Source organism: Chroicocephalus ridibundus, chromosome 4 (assembly GCF_963924245.1).
Source record: "Chroicocephalus ridibundus chromosome 4, bChrRid1.1, whole genome shotgun sequence".
In the NCBI taxonomy this organism is placed as follows: Eukaryota; Metazoa; Chordata; class Aves; order Charadriiformes; family Laridae; genus Chroicocephalus; species Chroicocephalus ridibundus.
This window is the reverse complement of record NC_086287.1, coordinates 76090937-76110834: the sequence shown is the minus strand read 5'-3', so window position 1 is coordinate 76110834 and position 19898 is coordinate 76090937. Positions and strand designations below refer to the sequence as shown.

The 19898-nt window shown below is 36.6% G+C and overlaps 1 protein-coding gene across 2 annotated transcripts in view; it reads left to right on the top strand.

The window, feature by feature from the left end:
• DUS2 (dihydrouridine synthase 2) overlaps positions 1 to 12483 on the top strand; it is a 28710-nt gene extending 16227 nt beyond the window's left edge. For both annotated transcript variants that reach the window (XM_063334300.1, XM_063334299.1), the window contains exons 9-16: positions 1813 to 1883; positions 2358 to 2444; positions 4820 to 4988; positions 5972 to 6093; positions 8805 to 8948; positions 10117 to 10204; positions 10707 to 10780; positions 11999 to 12483. In XM_063334300.1, coding sequence (XP_063190370.1) covers positions 1813 to 1883; positions 2358 to 2444; positions 4820 to 4988; positions 5972 to 6093; positions 8805 to 8948; positions 10117 to 10204; positions 10707 to 10780; positions 11999 to 12236 — 993 coding nt within the window. In that variant the 3' untranslated portion in view covers positions 12237 to 12483. The remainder of the gene's footprint in view (positions 1 to 1812; positions 1884 to 2357; positions 2445 to 4819; positions 4989 to 5971; positions 6094 to 8804; positions 8949 to 10116; positions 10205 to 10706; positions 10781 to 11998) is intronic.
• Positions 12484 to 19898: the final 7415 nt, after the last annotated feature.

The window sequence follows — 19898 nt, the reverse complement described above, 5'->3', positions numbered from 1 at the left end:
AACTACTTCTATACTTCTTAATCCCAAAGCTTTTTTGGTTGGATAAGCACTAAATAAAAAGGAAAAAGGCACTCTTATTATAGAACAAGACTGCCAAATGTGCAATAGACTGAGAGTAGTTTCATGTGTATGTAAGCACAGCGTGATGAACTTTGAATTTCTCGACAGTCTGCTTGAAGTTTAAACTTCAAGAGGGGAAGACCAAGCCCTAATGTTACTTCTCCAGCTTCCAACATTCATGTTAACAATGAAGATTTTGCTAATGAAATTGTGTTTACAAAAGAAACTGCCTGTGCTCTATAAACTATTCATATTCTATACTGCAAGGAAATTTTGCATTACTTGACTCCTGATTTACTGTATGTGTAATAACAGCAATAAATACTACAAATGATACCCAACTTCTGCAGCCTTTTTAGAAACTCTTTCATAAATTGAAGTGCTGAAATTAGTTTATACAAAGAGGTTCATAATCTTCTTTCTCAAAAGCAACGTCTTCATTGCAATTAGAATTACTTTTTTTCTGGATAGATTCTTAGGTACCATCATTTATTTCAAAGAAATTGTGGTAAGACTGTTATATGGCTAAAGCTGTTACGTTTTGGTTTGTCAGTATTTTTCTAGAATTTAACTATTAAGAATGCAGTAAAAATACATAGGTTCTTTTTCTTTTTTTTTTTTTATAGCTGATGTAATCCTTAATGGATTTTTTTTTTTCAGTTCCCTACATATATTTAAACCTCCAGGAGATGATGTGCCTTCTCCTTTAATGACTGATTATTTTGTGATTGTGTATTGAATTACTTGCCTAGATACTGTCATTGTGTATGACTTGGATAGATATTTCTGTAGATGGATGAACTGTAACTGAGCTAGCTATTGTTCAAAAGTCATTTACATGTGCAGTTAAAATGATCAAATGAACAAGTGAAGCCTGTGTGAAAAGAATTGGTAACTCTGTCAAATATAATTTTCGTTCTGAAGTACTGTAGTATTAAATCAAAGAACTGGCACCTCTCCTTTTTATTTTCTACAACTATCCTAGAGCCTCTTCCTTTTTGTTTCAAGCTGCTTTTGCATAACATGTCATCCATCAGAGCAGCAGGTGAGCTTCTGTCTCTGTGTCCCTGCCAGCTGGTAGATGTTGCATTTTTCAAAGACTGAATGTGCTAATATTGTGTTGAGCCACAGATCGTTCTCCAGCTTTTGAAAAGAAAATTTGTCTTATCTTTTTTCATTCTGCCTTTTAACAGCATCTTACACCTTTGAAGATACACTGGGAGCTTCCCCTTTTTCCCCTGTATATTTTGATGTCGTGTATGAATGTCACTAGAATTTTTTGGGTAGTAGTTAACTTTAAGATCTGTCTGAGAGGAATATTTATAGATGTATTATTACATGTTACATTGATTTCAGAAGGCATCCTCTTACTAAGATGCATTTTTATTACAATTTACAGAGGAGTCACTAGAGTGGGCTTGCTAATCAATTGTTTTGTATCATTTTCAAATGACAGTCTAAAAACCTGTTGGAAAATATTCTCCTACTGCAGAGTATTGTGTTACCTGGTTTGAGAAAGTTTGCAATCTATAGTTTCGAGGAAGCATTGAAAATGGATTTTTATTTTTGCCACAATATGTAGTTCTTTAATTGAAGTATACATTAAATGGTTATGCATGTTGGGAATTACTATTGAAATACAAGAGTTGTATCCCTCTTGATAAAAGAAAATACTTGCAACATTTGTTGGTCACATGGTAGTTATTCCTTTTGCTTTGAAATAAAATCATGCCATTCTCTCTTATTCCTCAGGTGGAGGATACTGTGAATTTGGTAAAAAGAATAGAAAAAACTGGTATTGCTGCCATTGCAGTCCATGGAAGGTAAATCGATTTTAGGCAGGAGAGACTTAAATATTTTTTTTTAGTTTGCTGATGAACGTAGCACAGTAAAATATGACTAGAATACATTACACATGTAATATGTGGTTCTGATTTCAACTGCTAACTAAATTGGTGTTGTAGAAAATCAGGTCAGTAACTAAGGAATTTAACCACTTGGTATTTTTCTAAATTTTTTGTATCAAAGACCAATAAAATTATCTTGCATACTCTGTATCTAAAAAATGCTGCATATCTGGATATGCAATTACAGCAACAACGTTTTAAAATGTATTTGATATGAAAGAATTCTCTTGTGTTTAAAGAAAAAAAAAAAAGGAAAAATACATCACATATAAAATAAGTAAGCGGAAATAAGTATGTCCCAATAATCCTTGAGTCATGTCTGTTGTGATTTGGATACCTACAAATTCCATAGGGAGTCTTTGGTCTTGTCTATTTTTGTTTGTTGGAAAGGAAGAAGGAGGAGAGGCCTCAGCACCCTGTCCACTGTGATGTGATCAAAGCCATATCTGAAGCAGTCTCCATTCCAGTAATAGCAAAGTAAGTTGGACTAATTAGCTCGTTATTGCAAGATGCCTGTACCTAGCTTAAGACTTGCAAGTGCAGGAGGAAGATCCTTCATGTAGGGTGAATATAGTGTTACCTGTTACCAAAGATCAAGTCCAAATAGAGGTAGCAGTGCCAGCAGTTCGTTGTATGAAATGCAACGATACCTCAGTTTTTAGTTTAAAAATTCTGTGTATTTTTCAGAAATTACTGCTTTTGTGTGTCACAGTCTATCCATTGCAGATTGTTTCTGATTGTTTCTGATTGTACCCAGCAGTTGAATTCCCTATGCTTTTAAGCCCTGTGCAGTGACTGTTTATAACCCTACCACTGTGTATCTTGGACACTTGCACACTAGAGATCACTTGTCCCACTGCTCAAAAAGAGTGTTACATTCTGTGGCCTCACACTTTCCCTGAGACCTCCTTAGTCTGCAGGCATATGGACGTGATACGACTGAATCTGTCTGCTTGTACTGATAGATCCTTCAGTAACTCTGTGATAGTAAGATAAGGAACGTTTATTTTACTAGTCTTAGAAAAGTTTAGCTATGAACCGGTAAGTTTTAAGAGCAATTTTGTAAGCAGAGGTAATGACAATGAGGTATCAAACTGTCCTGAATTGTGTCTGATCTGTCTGTCCAACATCTTTAGATGTTTCACCTCTTTCTAAGTGGCAGTAAAATACCTGTGGCCAGAGAAGCAGTGTCCTTAAATGAAGATCTCTCTTCATCGATCTTGAGTTTCCATGGAAAAGCTGCATCTCTGCAAACCACATACTTGGGTTGGGAATTTGAGAACTGTTTTCCTGTTCACATTTCTATGTAGAAAATACATTGAAAGTCACAGTTTTTGCAATTAGAAAACCTATTTCTGCACTGGACAAAGGAAATATTCCATGCTGATTATCTTTGTTGATCCACTTCTCAGTGGTTCACGCCCTTTCTAGTTTTCAGAATAATTTTTTTAAACAACACGGAATTAAAAAGCCAAGCAAAATTCACGTTGTGTGTTGCCATGAAGCCTTAGTTTGCCCAGGTAAAAGATGAGGCTAACAATTTTTCTTAGATTTTATGCATGTCACAGAAATGTCAGCTCTATATGAGTACTTTCGATGATGTAGAAGTGTGCAATTAAGATATAAAAATAACAGAGGTTTATTGTTGATAAATTGCTTCTAATTAATCCCTGTATCAGTTTACTGCTTTGCCAGTGTCCCAACATGCTGAACTAACCTTAACCATCCTTTTTTTATTTGTTTTTAATGATTTCTCTGCAACGGATATGATCTTAGTTTTAAATCCAATTAGTGAAACTTTTCCCTCTCTAAAGAAAGTAAATGTACAACTTGGAATCCTGCTTATTAAATATATTTGATCCATGATACTTGATCCCTGCTGTAACTCATTTGGCTAGTATTTTGAGAATTTTAACCACTTGTACCTCAAGCTTGGTCAGGAAATATACAGGAATGAATAAAAGGAAGTAGACTGGTGCTAAAAAAAAAAGCAAGAAAACTTGAATTAGTGCTGTGATTTCTAGAATGGTGCTGTGTTTATCGAATAATCTTTCATACGTGCAGGAAGCTGGCTTGTGCTCCCTTCACAATGTAAATGTCTGATTTTTAAAGTAAATTATAGTTCTCTAGTTTTATTTCGAATTTGACAGTGTTTTCACTTTTGAAGGGATAAAGATCCTACTTTTACTTGGTAGTTCAAAAGTCCAACTTTTATTTTACATTTAAAAAATGTTGTGAAGGGAACCTTTATAGAGAAATAAAAGGTGTTTTAAGCGTTCTTTTTGCTTACTAACATGGCTGACTTGAAATCAGAGGCAGTAAATAGCAGTGTAACCTTATTGTAACGTGGAAGTGCTTTGTGACTCTCTGCAAGTACTGTTTGTGGTTACTCTCCGCATGTTAGCGGCAGTACTGCATGATACTGTCCATGCGTAACTTGTTCCACTTGTGCCAACAAAGGTAGTGTGCAATTGAAGGTTACAGAACTGGCAATTACAAGGTACCATTTTTCAAACAACGTGGATGTGATTCTTTGAGTCTTATCCATTCAGAACTGTGTGAAAGCACAGAGTTTGTATAAAACACAAACTATATTCTTTCTTCACAAAAACAATCTTCCATTTTTAAAAGAAGTATGCAGATAATGAAAAATATTATATATCATCAGTGTTTTAATGAGCCATTGCTAATAAAACTCTGACACACTTATTCTCTTTGATTTGAGATAATACCCTAAATAGACTCTGCCACCATTGGTAATGTAATATCACATTGAAAATACAAGGCTGTGTTAAAGTACAAGTAATAGCAAATAAAACTTTCATGATTATAACAGTGATGTTAATTTTTAGTGGAGGATCTCATGACTTCATCAAAGAATATACAGACATTGAGACCTTCCAGAAAGCAACAGCTGCCTCATCAGTAATGATAGCTCGTGCTGCCATGTGGAACCCATCTGTCTTCAGAAAAGAGGGTCTTTTCCCCTTGAAGGATGTCATGCAAGATTACATCAAATATGTATGTTTTTTGGAACATCTTACTTGTAGTTAACATTGTTTAGAATTGTTAATCCAAATCTTACTACAGCATTTTATCTCATCTTAATTTCAAAGACTTAGGCTCTGGGGATATTTTAACATATTGCATGTGACATGACTCTTGCAAATCAACCACTACTTCCTCTGTTTTATTTTGTTCAGAAAAAAATTTTCAGAAATCTGTATTCAGAAAGCAGTTTTTCCTGCTTATTCTTTTCTTACATATCATGCTTTTTAGCCCTAGTTTCTTGGGAACTTGAGGCTTTTCAAGGCTATCTAAAAATGTCTAGGAATCTGAAAAGCTAATGATACGTAGGTCAACTCTCTTGATGTTACAGTAATACAAATAATAGTGAACAGAGAAGTGAAGGAATATTAAATACGCAGTTAATGCTAGAGTCATTTTTAGAAATCAATTGCTTTTCACAAATACTGTCAAGAATTTTTAACAGCAGGGAAGCAAAGGGAATGATTTGCCAATGAAGTAATGCTGTGTATCTATAGCTCCATTAGCTATAGCTCCATCTACTATATAAAGTTTGGTCTGTTGTTCAAAGTACACAATTTTAATGACATAATAGGAAATTAATTGGAAATCCGTGGCTTTTATCATGTAATCAGTTAAAAATTTTTTGGTTTTTAAAAATTTGGACTGCCATTAACTAAATACTTACTAAAATGTTACTGCATTGGTAATCAGTTACGTGAACTGGTCAACTCTTCGTAAATATATAGAATAAGTTTATATGAATAAGTTGAACTTCTGTCCATGAAAGCATGCCAAAATAATGGGATTATACTCACATTCATGAGTAGTCTTGAATATTTTATTGAGAAAACTGTACATTGTGGTTTGCCTTTCAAAAAGGATTTTGAAATTAATAAAGAGATATGAGCATTCTATAAGATAAATTTGTTTGGTGTACTTTATATGTTTTTATATACTTTGACTCTCTCTTCCAGGCAGTGAGATATGATAATCACTATACCAACACAAAATACTGTTTGTGTCAGATGTTAAGAGAACAGCTGGAAACTACTCAGGGTAAGAAGCTGCATGCTGCACAGTCCACACAGGAGATCTGGTAAGTACAAGCTTCAGAAAGAGGAATTGTACTCTCTGTCAAGCTTGCAAACGACTTCTCTGTCTGTAGCACTGCCTGGCATTTCATACCTTCAGAAGAAGTTGGAAAAAAAGAAGTCCAGTTAGTGAGATGTGGAATAATATAGTAAACACTTCCAGGTTTCCTCCATACTCAAGTGTTAAAGCTTTAACCCTAAAACTGTTTATATATTTGACATGCTAATTTGAGTGGTACTTCACTGAGCGACATGCATTTATCCAACATTTGCATTAACTGATGAAGAAAAATTTCAGCATTCTGAAGTGGTAGTCTGGAGGTTAATAGTGTGGAGCTTGTCTTCTTCCAGAGATATTTAAGTCTTCCTTTTGCATATAAGGTTTTTAATAATACTGGAATTTTTATGACAAGATGTTTGTTTTAAATGAACGCTTAGAGATAAACTCAAAACAATGTATGAAGGTCGTTTATGTGATACTTAAATGTATTTATTTTGTGCTGCTTTTCATACCTCAAATATGCTAATAAACAATGACAGCCTTTTTGAGGAAATACAGCAGCTTTAACAAACCTCTTCATCCTGGACATCTGAAGCAGTCTGGATGAAATTTCTCGAAGGGGGAGACAGAAAAGGAAGATGGAAGAGTTTGAGAGAAACCATAAAATAGATGTGTGATTAAAGAATTCACGCAGAATGGAGGGGAATTCAGGTTTGGACCCATCCCAAACTGAACAAAATAAAGGTCTGAGCATGCACATGTCATATCCATGTTGTGGGCTGTAATTATCCTTCTGATGGAATGGAGGGGAAAAGAGTATCTTTTTTTTTTTTTTAATAAAATAAACAGTCTGAAACTGCTTGTTATCTTACATGTATGAAAATGGATAGAAATGTTGAAAGGTTGAAATATTTTGTAAATGGAGTTATTGTTTTCTAGCAGGCCCTAGTCAGAATTCTGGTCGCGTTCAAAATTAATGGAAATGCCTGCAATCCTTTTTGCCAGTTTATTGCAATTTACCAGTTTTGGCTCTCCATAAACGCTGCTGTCCACGATTATTACATTACAATACAGTAAAGGGAATTTGTATTTTTTTATATAAAAGGAGCTAGCCTTCATTAGTCATAAAGAGCAATGGAATCTGTGAACAACACTCACACTTCGCAAGTTACTTTTTGCTTTTGCAATGTGAATAGTTGAACAATTTTTAGTATAGTAACTTAGTGTCTATTTTGCTTACAGTTTTCCAATTTGTTTAGACGAGATGTAGTATAGATTGAAGGTGAAATAATCTTTTACAACTTAAATAAATCTGAGCCAAAAGGGGGGTGGTATTCTCTACCAGAATTAGTAGTAATGCATAGTATGGAAAGAAAAGAAATTGTAATTAAGAGTCAAGCCTTTAAACAGGTAATTAGAAGAGTCATAGTTTATACTCATAAACACGGGATAGAGATCTAGTGTAAAAGTTCTGGTTTTATGGGCTATGCCTAACGATTCTTGAGGGGCTTCCAAAATTGAACATAATCAGCTTTTCTATGTGTGATGCAATACCAGTTTCAAAATTGGCTTAAGCAGTGTGTGTGTGCCTGAGAGAGGGACAGAGAGCGAGCCACTTGAAAATTTATGAAACTGCTTTCTATTAGCATACTCGGTCTTTTAACCACTGTTCTAAACAGCCTGTTACCAGCCAGATAACTGAAGAACATTCAGTTATTTAAAAGGCACCTATACATCTTTAGATAAAAATGTTACTTAATACTGCTGTCTCCTGGTGGTGGTGGCATGTTACAGCCATGTGAAGTTTTAACCTCAGTTAACAGAGCAGGCTGCTGCATTTCAGAAAAAAAAATAGTACATAACAGTACACAATTAGTTGTCTTCTCTTAGAAGCATCAGTTAGCATTATTCAGCTCCATTGCTTTTCCACTTAGAGCATTGGAAATGGTTTTGTGTCTAGAATTCATTTTGTCATTGAACAGCCTTATACCAATAAGCATTCTCATAACAGTCAGGAAATAAAAGTTTTCTTATGCTGCAGGCTTTATTGTTGTTATCTGCAGAAAATGAAAAGTCTCAGTTTTTCAAAGTAGATGCAGCCTGCCGTGGATCTGAAATTTAAAAGGGTTTGAGGCTGTTTCCTTGGACCCAAATTCTACTTGCTTCCTCCCTTGTACTGGGGCTTGTGAATAATACTCTGAAGTCAGAAAATATGAGATTTTGAGGTATTTAGATGTTGTAGTGTTTATTGCTTACAGTATTTTTGAATACTAAAAAGAGAAGAAGAATCCATTTCCTGCTTTTCGCTCATATTGTCCTTGTGGAGCTGATGCACCAGGAGTCACTCAGAGACATCCTTTGCTGATTCATTCACCTGCAAGTTATTAATTGAGCTAATAACATGGAACATTGCAGGACCTGTATTTCTGTTTTATTCTGCCTGGACTTTCACGCTGCAAATTGAATTTATTGTGCTGGAAATGAGAACATTCTTTTTCTATTTGTAGCTCAACAGTGTCTGATAAGAATTGAAGGAGAAACGATATAATGTCACTATGCAGAACATAGCCATGCTTTCATGTGATTCTCTCTCTCTCTATCTATATATATACACTCTATTTAAACAATTGATTTCTGTACTTACTTTTCTCTATCATAACGTGATATAAACATTTATTAGCTAATCTCTAATACAAAGGAATTCTGTTTGACTAGTGAAGCGTTTGAAATGGGTGACTTCTATGAAGAAACAACAGCTATTTTCGAAGCAAAGAAAACATCTTTAGAAACTGAGACACAAGATGAAGATGACCAAATGAAAGATCCAGATGTAATAAAAATGGCTGTTAGATTTGACAAGTAAGCATACAAATTAAGTTTTTCACTATCTTGCTTCTGTAAATGAAAACTGTGATTTTGACAGTGCCTTTGAGCTTTTGAAAATAATAATTTGCATAACAGCTCTTACTGAGTGAATTTTTATGAAGCAATTTGTGTACATCATTACATAATCACTGGCATCACCACTCTTCTTACAACATCCAAATAGCACAGAAGTTCTTTAGTTCTAGGCTTCCTGAAACTGCTTAATTCTCTCAGTTAACTTATTAAAAGTGCTGAGTGATTTTTAAAAATAAATCCAAACGTGTACTTAGAAGAATGTGAGCACACAAAGATATCGAGTTCAGTTATTTTTAGTGAAATTTAGCTAAAACACAATATACTACTTCTATAAAAGGTCCTGAACAAATTTCATAATACTCTTTTCTAAGCAGATAATGTACGTGCTCATCTGCAGTCTTTTAAACACGTTCCACTCATAAGGTATTCCTTGGAAAACTAACTCATGGAGTTATGCACAACATTATTTTAAGTAACCTTTGATTATAAAGCCTATAGAAATGTTACTTTCCATGGTATACCCGTTTTTGTTATGTTTGCTGAACGTGATACAAAATGCTCCTCAAATCCAGTCATAACGCTTTAATATTTACAGGATATATTTATTACCTGTCTCTCTGACGACTGAATACTGTGGTTTTAGAGTATTTATTTTTTCTGCCACATACATGAGCCTGTAGTTCCATGTCAGTAGCTGAATCAACGCCTACCTTTCCTACCCTTTTTTATTGATAACTCTACAGTCTCATAACAGAAGCAGCTTCTTTTCTTTCTTCGAGTGTTTAATCTTATCTTGTTGCATATAATAAGCAGTGCCAAACTGTATCTCTTTCTGCATTATATATTTAGTTAGAATATCTTTTCTGGTAAGTAACTTTTCTCTAGTTGTTTTACTGCAGGATGTAAATGTTTGGGAAGAATTAGTAGAAAAGCTTAGATTTTTTTTTTAGATGTTAATCAGACATATTACTTGAATTATCTAATAAGGAAGCAGAGTATTTCTCATAATTTGAGCTGTAATACTAAACCACAAAGAATAACTGGTAGAAGTAATATAATAAGCAGCACTATCTGTTTTAAAATAGAACTCTATGCATAGTTGTTGACCATAATTTTTTCTGTCTAGGCGAGAATATCCACCACAGATTACTCCAAAAATGTATCTTCTGGAATGGTGTAGGAAAGAAAAGCATCCTCAGCCTGTTTATGAAACTGTGAGTCAATGAAGAAACCTTTTCAAATATCTTCTTCTGCCTTGTCTATGAAATTAAGTATTTTAGGACTCAAGGTAGTGAGAAATTCTGCTTTCTGGTCTGGCTATGCTCTTGAGTAAGCAGCTTCAGATATGGTAATATGCATATGTATGAAAATAGTAGCTTATTTTATTAGAAAATAAAAATTTAGAAATCAGACCTTCAATCTGGTTTTGATTCATGTGTGAAAAGTTGCTGTAACTGCAGGTCATTACACAGGAATTCATGACTGACTGACTTTTACTTCTGTGAAGTAAAGAATTTGGATTCAGAATGTTTTCTCTGTTGTTGCACGCTTATAGGTAGGAACTATACTGGGCAGAAGCAACTGATTGGTTAGATAGGGACATTATTTGATTTTTTTTTTTTTTGCAAAGCAAGAATATTTGCAATAGTTCTGTCAATGACATGACTGTTTTTGACATGCCTTTTTAACTCTTTTTTTTTTTTTTTTTTTCTCCAGGTTCAAAGACCACTGGATAGATTATTCTGTTCAGTAGTGACAGTAGCTGAGCAAAAATACAGATCAACTCTGTGGTAAGCTATCAGTGTTTTTTTGCAGCTGTATGGTAATTGTTTCTGAAATATTGCTTAAAACTTGCAATGAAAGTGTACTCTAGTTTATTCCAGTTGACTTTGATCGAAGGCAACTGAAACCTGCCTTCTAAAGCTACCTCTGGGAGGGAGAATGGATTAAAAACTTCTGAGAATTGAATGTGACAAGAGGAAGTAAGCTTTAGCGTAATCAGGTAAACCACTGCAGATTTCAATTCACTTAGTACACTAGTCCACAAATTGTATTGGAAGGGGAGCAAATAGATGACCCGGTTCAGTTTTGTCTGTGAAGAGTTCGGAAACTAATCAAGGAAGGCAGAGGGGAGCACTGAAGGAGGTAATTTCTTCAGCCACTACAGTAGATCCATTCTCAATAACAAGTCAGGATTAAGTGTCTATATCCAGTGAAGCAGAGGACAGTTTAGCGGCTCCTCAGAGATCACAGTTAATCAACAGTTATATCCAGGGCTGCCCTAAAGTTTCGTGACAGTATTTTATATGATCGTCTATTAATACTGGAGTTGACTTCAGGCATTTGCACCTAAGTTGATTTAACTGGAAAGCTAGAGCTCAGCGCTGAACACTTTAAAGAGGACAAAAGCATGCAACAATTATTGGTGTTTGCAGCATTCCTGTTCAGAGACTTTAGGATGTTAAGCTCAGCTGAGATGAAACTTTGAGAAGAAAATGTTTTCAAATACTGAATTTCACTGCAGTCCGTCTCTCAAATGACAGAATTCGTATTATTATGGAACAGTTCCTGCTTTTGTCAGCGTCAATGAACTTGTATGCCTGCCAGAGATTATATTTGGACCTCAGTGTCTTTCAAGAAAAATGATTCTTCAAAACTCAGCTAGTTTTGTTTAGTGATCATATTTGTAAAAGTTAACTTTCTGAGGATTGCAGCCACTTGGGACAAACACACGTTGACTTCATACCTTTGAAATGAATAGTGTTTGAGACACAAAACTTGATAGAAACAGATTTTCTAGGAATGTTACATCAGGAGTGATGCACCAACATTAACACCTAGCAAGATTCAAATAATTTCTGGAACTGACCTATTTTGTTCTTCTGCTATGAGATGACTACAAATGCTGTTTATTTCATGATGTTGCATCAGAGACAGGAAATTGTCTCTTGGCAGTGTAGAGACTTCAGTTTCTACTTTTACCTGTGCTCTGTCTGCTTGCTCTTCAGGGACAAGTCAAAGAAACTAGCAGAACAGGCTGCAGCTATTGTCTGTCTGAGAACATTGGGTGTCCCAGAGGGAAAGCTGTGTGAGGGAGAAAATCACCTGATTAACAAACGCAAGAGGGAAGATCGGGAACGATTGAATAACAGAGACCACGGAGAAGATGTTGCTGAGCCTTCCCATAAAAAAGCTAATTTTATTGAAGGAACTTCTGACATGAACGTGCCTAAGATGCCACGATAGCATGGAAATGAGAGGTTTCACACCTATGCAGCTCCAAATTAGCTCCTATTTGTATATCTTGCTGTTCCCATTTCGTTTGGATTGTCTCGGAGACAGATAAATTCCCCAGTTGTGAAAAATGCCAATGAGACGTTTACTGTTCACCATTCACTATCCCTATGGTGCCTTTCAGACAGGATAAATTAGCAACTTGATTTTAAAGAACATTGCAAAGATTATCCCAAATAATAAATTTTTTAAAATACCAGATATTCTCAAAGCAATTTTTTTTATTGGTTTTATTACTTGTGGTTTTGTTTTTAAGAAGTCTACAACATGCTGGTAAGAGATGTGTGAATGCATCATCCATAAACAGATGGATTCATTATGGAACTACATAGTTAATGAGAAAAATCAATGTATGAAAATACCAGTAGCTAAGTAGACATGGTTTTGTTAAATGAGTTTTATACATGTCTTGCAAGCTTTATTTACAGCTGTTATATATCAAGAAAATGATTTTTGCAGAGGGAAGGACCTAGAAATTATAACTAAGCATGAAAGTAACATTCGTCTTTCATAATTTCTACTACATTTTATCGTCCAGAAATACAATAATAAGAATTAACCATCCTTTACTGGTCTTAGGTATTATAGTTGTGCCTTTCTAATAAGGAACTGGAGCCAAGCCTGGTAGCCATCAATTTGTTGAATGAAGGCACTTTGAACTGTTTTGTTCTTTTGAACTTGGAAGTTCTAGTAAATGTCTACATGTTCATTACTTGCAATAATGGGCATCCAGATATGGCCTTATGTGTTTGTTCTTGAAATGTAACCTGGTTTGCCTCAATATTTAACCGTTAGTGATATTGGTGGCCTTACTCAAAGGCACACGTTTTCTTCTTAATTTGCGATCATCATAACTTCATATTAAAGTAAACTGTAAGCACATGCTATATGCAAAGAGAGGATACAGACCCAGCCTGATTTCATGGCTATCTAGCTGAGCTTGTCTGATTTAAATTAGAGTTTTGAATCCCCAAAAGAATGTTCATGGATTAAGAGAATTCAGGAACTTCAGTTATTAATGGCTTACTGAAGTGGTGGTTTAGTTTTCCTCAACAGGGTGAGGAATCTCCAGATTATCAGTTCTGGTCTGAAAACAAAGTGACAGGTGCAACATGCCATGATGAGGAGGGCCACGAAGGTGATCAGAGGCCTGGAACACCTATGCTATGAGGACAGCCTGAGAGAGTTGGGGTTGTTCAGCCTGGAGAAGAGAAGGCTCTGAGGAGACCTTATAGCAGCCTTCCAGTACCTAAAGGGGGCCTACAGGAAAGATGGGGAGGGACTCTTTATCGAGGAGGGGAGCAATAGGACGAGGGGTAACTGTTTTAAACTGAAAGAGGGGAGATTTAGATTGGATATCAGGAAGAAATTCTTTACTGTGAGGCGCTGGAACATGTTGCCCAGAGAAGCTGTGGCTGCCCCATCCCTGCAGGTGTTCAAGGCCAGGCTGGAGGGGACTTTGAGCAACCTGGTCTAGTGGGAGATGTCCCTGCTCAAGGCAGGGGGTTGGAACGAGATGATCTTTAAGGTCCCTTCTAACCCGAATGATTCTCTGTTACAGAGTACATGCCTTGGTTTGCTTTATGGAGAGAATTGGGTGAACTTGGATATACAGTTGTCTATGAGCTGAAACAAATACTGTGTTAATACTAGTGTGCAAGGTATATGTGTTATATTAAATCAAAAGGGTGCTACAAGTTTTGGGGGGAGTGTTTCTGTTTTCTAGTAAGAGCATGTTTTTGAATGCTTACTTAAATTATTATGTGATCACCAGTGCTTATACTTACTCCTCTTAATTCATTGTAATAGTTGTATACATTAATGAGGTTGTCTGCACTGTAATTATGGATGGTCATAGCTAGGCCAAACAGCATGTGAAAATGAGAGCGAGGAGTCACTCCATTGGAATGAGCATTACAGCTAAACATAGAAGGGCTGTAAATTCTGGCAAATGGCTATGAAGTGTAACGTGTTTGACACCCTTGATCAACTTCAAAAAGAACTAAAGAAAAGTGGCAATTGTATATGTGTGTGTGTGCAGGTCAGAATGTTTGGGTTTAATGACTTTCTCTTACATGCTTTCATTCCTCTTAACTGTTACAACTAGCATGTGACTTACCCTACTTTGATCATTCAATTCATCCTAACCAGTTCTACAGATAGGATAACTGTTTCACTGTGTATGTTCCCTTCTCAGCACTGGTTTTAAACTAAGCACTTCAGTGACCAGTGCTTTCCTTCTAGAAATCGTTCGATTCACGTTAGTATTAAAGAGCAAACTACGCTGGTGACTTGTCTGTACAAGTTTCTGCCATGCTTCTCTTTTCTGCTGTACCCTTCATAAACGGAAGGTGGCAGATTTTTTCTTTCTTTTTTTTTTTTTTTTTCCCCCCAGAAAAATATGCTGACTTCTGCAGTATTTAACGATACAGCCGTTGCACTTCTGCATTCTTGCATAGGGTGGCAATTGAGACCACAGTTGGGTTTGAGGATATTTAGCCTCACTCTTTGGAAATTTTTTTTTATTATTATTTCATTTTAATGTGATGTGATTATGATACTTTGTCAATACGAACCAAAGCTGTGCTGTATTTTAAGTGTTTGCTTAGTGAAAAAGTTTTACTATTAATCCTATGGAATCCAGTGAAGCAACTGGTTTTTTTTTCTGTCATAAGGCTACAGCAAGCAAACAAAAAAGCAGTTGTGTTTTATTTCTTGATACTGATGCTGCAGAAACTATTTGTAACGATACCTGCCAAAGTGTGATCCACGGGTATGGGGAGAACTGTAACTTGTCCTCTCTGTAGCCTATATGTACTCTGCTTATTAGAAATGTGAATGGGAATACAACTATATTTTTACTAGCCTTTTAGCATGGATGCGCTCACTGTGGGGCTACCTCTGGGGCCCTTGCTGGTTGGAATGCTTTTTGGAATGTCCCGGGCTCTGAGCCCAACCCCGCCCTGGAATGTGAGGTTAAATGTTGGCGGTACAAATACAGAGTTTGAATATCAAAATCCTAGAGTTCCCCAGTACTGCAATTTCAGAAAGCTGGCAAGTGAACCACATGTCAGCTCAGCTGCTCCCTGATTCAAAGAGTAAGCATGCTTTGGGCTGCTGGGGGAGGAGGTGGAGCTAGGATGTTTTTTGTTTTGGTTTGGTTTTTACTTACCCGTTATGACCTGCAGAAGGGGCATGCTTTTCAAAGACGTTTACTGGCAAGATTGCAAGAGCTCCCAAACAGGTGTTAGCTAGAAAGAAGTCTTAATTCACAAAAGCATTTTATCACCACTTCTTTAAGCAAACCTACAAGCTCAACATACTTGAGAGTTATTGCCTTATTAAACAGGAGTCTGCTTATATTTGGAGTCCGAGTCAAGAAGCCATGTGTCAGTGAGATGGCCTGTAAGGCTTAAGTTTCCCTCTGTACCACAGTGCAGGAGGCTGATGTTTGAGGCTTTTATTTGGAGTTTCTGGTGACAAAGCTGATGAAAAACATTAAAAGCAAGATACAAAGCCTTTGGTGAGGAGGGAGTGCCTTGTGTATTGTTAAACAGCAGTTGCTAGGTCAGCTAAGGAGAAGAATTGATGAGCTCCAGAGGGAGTCTAGTCCAGTCAGCCTTACTCAAAAGAGCATTAACCTCAGTGTTCTTTATGAGAGGAGGCTTAAAAAACCATTTGTGAGGTTCACTTAGCTCCCAAATGAAACTGTTGTAGGAGTTAATGTGAATATGCCTGTTAAATATCTATTAGATAAATAAATCGTTTTCCCTTGCCCTGGCATGGTGGGAGAGTCTCTGTTGTACGTTTTTAGAAAGTTGCTGCCTGAGATCCTCTAACAAAGCACTGTAGTACAAATCTTGACACTTTACTAATTTTAAATTATTTTTTCTTGATAGTCTCTATATACTTGTTAATGCTTCAGTGTGTCGTGTTTGATACGAAAAATGAGCTTCCTGTTTAACTGCCTTTAAAAATTATTGATTGGTGATTGTGACTGAAATGGTTATAATCTATCTATAGTTGTGAACACGGATTTTTTTATTAATGTTCTATTGTGTAGAGCTGACAACTGCATTTGAGTACAGATCTTCAATCTGTACTTTTTCGCTGTTTTGAAACTGTATAAACATTTTACCTTTTCTAATAAGGTTTTTTGATAATTTGTAAAATGGTCTCTGCAGTGTTAGGAAGCTACATGTGCCACGCATGCCTGTATACGTGCCACTGTCTATTCTATGCACAGGCGTTAGCAAGGATTGTTAGCATTTGGTCATAGGTCTCTATGTTAAACTTCTTAAGCAGAAACCGATAAAATGTTTTCCCTCATTGTGGTCTGAGAAAAGTGAGAGCTACAAAGATATTAAAGTAAAAGCTAGTACTTTTTTACCTTTTTTAATTTCAAGTGTTTGAAAACATTCTCCTTTTGAGTTAGAAAAAGAAAATTAGTCTCTAATCACACTTCACTGGGAAGTTTCTCAGTGACTTACCTCATTTGATTCAGTGCGTGCTTATTTACTTAAGAAATTAGCTAATGCAATTTTCTTGAAGTTTCTCAGGCATCGGAGACCTGAATGCCACTTAGCACTTTACTGTTTCACTAGCTCTCTGAATCATTATAAAATGTAAAGCCGATTTCTTGACCATCTGTGTGCTCTAGTTACATACTCTCATAAGTCACAGGCAACAAACAATTTAAAAGCTGAAACCATTGTCATTGTTTTCTTCTCACTGTGCTGAAGTAGAGACAAATCGTGGACACCAGACAGAACACAAGTAAACATGTCTGGGTAGAGGTACCTATATGAACCACAAAACCCATGAGATCTTAACAGCGTTAAAAACAATATGGGACAGTTCCACTTCAGCAGAAGCATGCATTTATTTCCCCTGCATGGCATACAATGCTTTTTCTTTTTTTGTATTTTTTTTTTTCCGAAGTTAATCGAACATTCAGTGTTCAGGTCCTTAGGTGAGAGGGAACAGCAGAAGGGAGTGTTCACAGGGGCATCGGAATGATAGGATTTCAGAAAGCTGGAATATTGAGGCTGCAGGATTAAGCCAGTAAATCACTGTGCAGTTAGACTGTGATGCCTACCTGTCATATCAGTGACGTGGTAATTCTAGTTTACTGTCTCGCTGCCCTGTGGCATTCTCTTATTACAGCTAATACCAGCTTTCATATTTTGCTCTGCCTGAGCATGGAGAACAGTTGTAGTACTTACAAGGTTTATAGCCTTTAGGCTGTTTAAATACTGCATTATGAATACTGAATCAATAGAGATTTAATAAATTGTCTTCTCTCCCATTAACTTTTATCAGCATGCCAAAAGTTGCAATGTAGATGGTAAAATCAGTGGTAGCTAGTGTAGGTAACATATGCAAGACTATGCAGTGGGACCTGAGATGTGTGCATATCCTGTAATGGCAGTGATACTGGGGTGAAGGGTAGAGAGAAAAAAAAACCCAAAAACTAATCACTGACGTCTTTCTGTACAGTAGTACTGGTTCAGAACTTACCCATAGATTCAGCATTTACCCATCTTCCTTGTTTTTATATTCAGTATTTAAACTCTTGTAAAACCATAGTAGGCTTCTCCATTCTTTGTTAGAGACAAAACGTGTAACACAACATTTATTTAAAATTATGCCCTACACCACTGCATTATGGAAGCAAACACAGCTCATAGTATGATGGAGGACAGAGTTTCCGTTTCATTTCTTCTTGTAGAGGAACACACTGAAGACAAACAGATTTGTTCCACCCCCACTTTGTTATTTTTTTCACACATCTTAATTTAAAAAAAAAAAAAAATTAGATGAAAAGATGATTTTTCCAGAAAGGGTTGATGTATTTCCATGAAAGGAAGAGCTAACCTCATCCTGTTAAAAAACATCTAACATCTTCACCTATCACTGCTAGACTGCCATTATGCGTGCCATTTCCCCCTCAGCCCAGCCTGTGAATTCACCGGATCACCTGGTCGGAGAGAACATTTCGCCCACACAGTTCACTCGTCTCACTTCCCCTGTGCTTCAGAATGCCACGTGCACGCTATCATCATATTGACGTCCTATATGGCCCAACAAAACAGAATGGTGATGTTTCTGTGTAAATGCATATATGAAAAGTGAACACTCTCCTTTACAAATTTTACAGGGTTTATGGGAGCCAAACCTGATCCTCGAGCCATGAAAACCACCCCTCTGGGAAAAAGAGAGTGGTAATGCAGTAGCTGTCTTGTTTTAGGACATTCAAATCCTCTAATTATATCCTTACAAACTGGGTACCTGGGGCCAATGGAAAATGCTTCTGTTCCAAGACTGGAACTCTCACCTAGGTCAGTAGTTTATTTCTGCTGGTTGCAAAGATAAAAGTGCCTATGAGCAAATCGGAGGATATTCCTCAGTTTAGTATGCAGTGATACTCTCTCTCTCTTTTTTTTTTTTTTTTTTTAATGGTTTAGGATCCTAGACCCACAGAAAGCAGCTAACCGTATTCCTTCTTGCATTAGTAAGTTTGGTTGGCTTGTCTATAACTGTGACTTGAACTGATTTTCACTAAATACAGGTCGGCCTTTAGAGAAGTTGTCTGTACCTTTTTAACAGGTTTTGGGATACTGATAAAAGCTAATCTTATTGAGGCTACTCTTCACTCAGGTCGGTGTGAGTGGGGAAGAGAGGATTTTCAAATGGTAATTCAGAACAGTTTCTCCTCAGTTCTTTTCTTAGCCTTACTAAGCTAAAGTTAGCTTTTGTAAATACCATTCTTTTCTACCATCTCAATATTTAGAGCAGGCATGTCAAGCTGACCAGTCTTTTTATCTGAACATAAATAATCACCTTGTTAATCCCTGAATTTCCATTGCAAGCCATTCTTGCATCCCTGGGTGAACTACAATGAATTTGGGATTCAACTGTTACACCCAAGTTACTAGGACAGTATTGTGTGGCTGTTGACTTCCATTCAAGAAGGAGTTTAGCTGGGATGACAAAAAAAGCATATCTGTTGTCTTCCTGTCATTGCTTGGCAATGATTGCTTCTGTAGGTAGAGATCACTAAGCACCACAAATACTTCTTCCTTGACTTCTGTAGTGCACAGCTGGTAGCATTCAACTGGTGTCAGTGTTGGTTTTCATTTTTGTTAACTTCCTCATGCTGTGACTGGGGTCCTCGAGAGCATGCGCCTGTCCCTTCAGCAGGGGGATCTAGCACAGGGGCAGAGCAGACAACTGGGAGTGGACACCACCTTTGGTGGCCCAAACAAAATCTACTACCAAATGTCAGTCAGCACCTGAAGTGTCTTACCTGACATGTAAAGACTGGCTAGAATACCTCAGATGAATTATGAAGGTGGAAAACACAACTGGATAGGGAGCCTGTTGCTCTAGCACCTGCACTCATGGGAATACCTATGCAGGCAGTAAGGATGTTTTAACTATAGTGGAATGAGCTGCTTGTTTCAATACAGTTCTTAGCATTAAACATCCTGTTGACAACCTCAGCATGAACATCGGTAGCAGAAAATAAAAAGAGTGATTAAAATTTTTTTTTTTTTAGTCCTTTCAAGTACAGTATCTCCAGATCAAGACTCAAGGTCAGTGATACGGGCT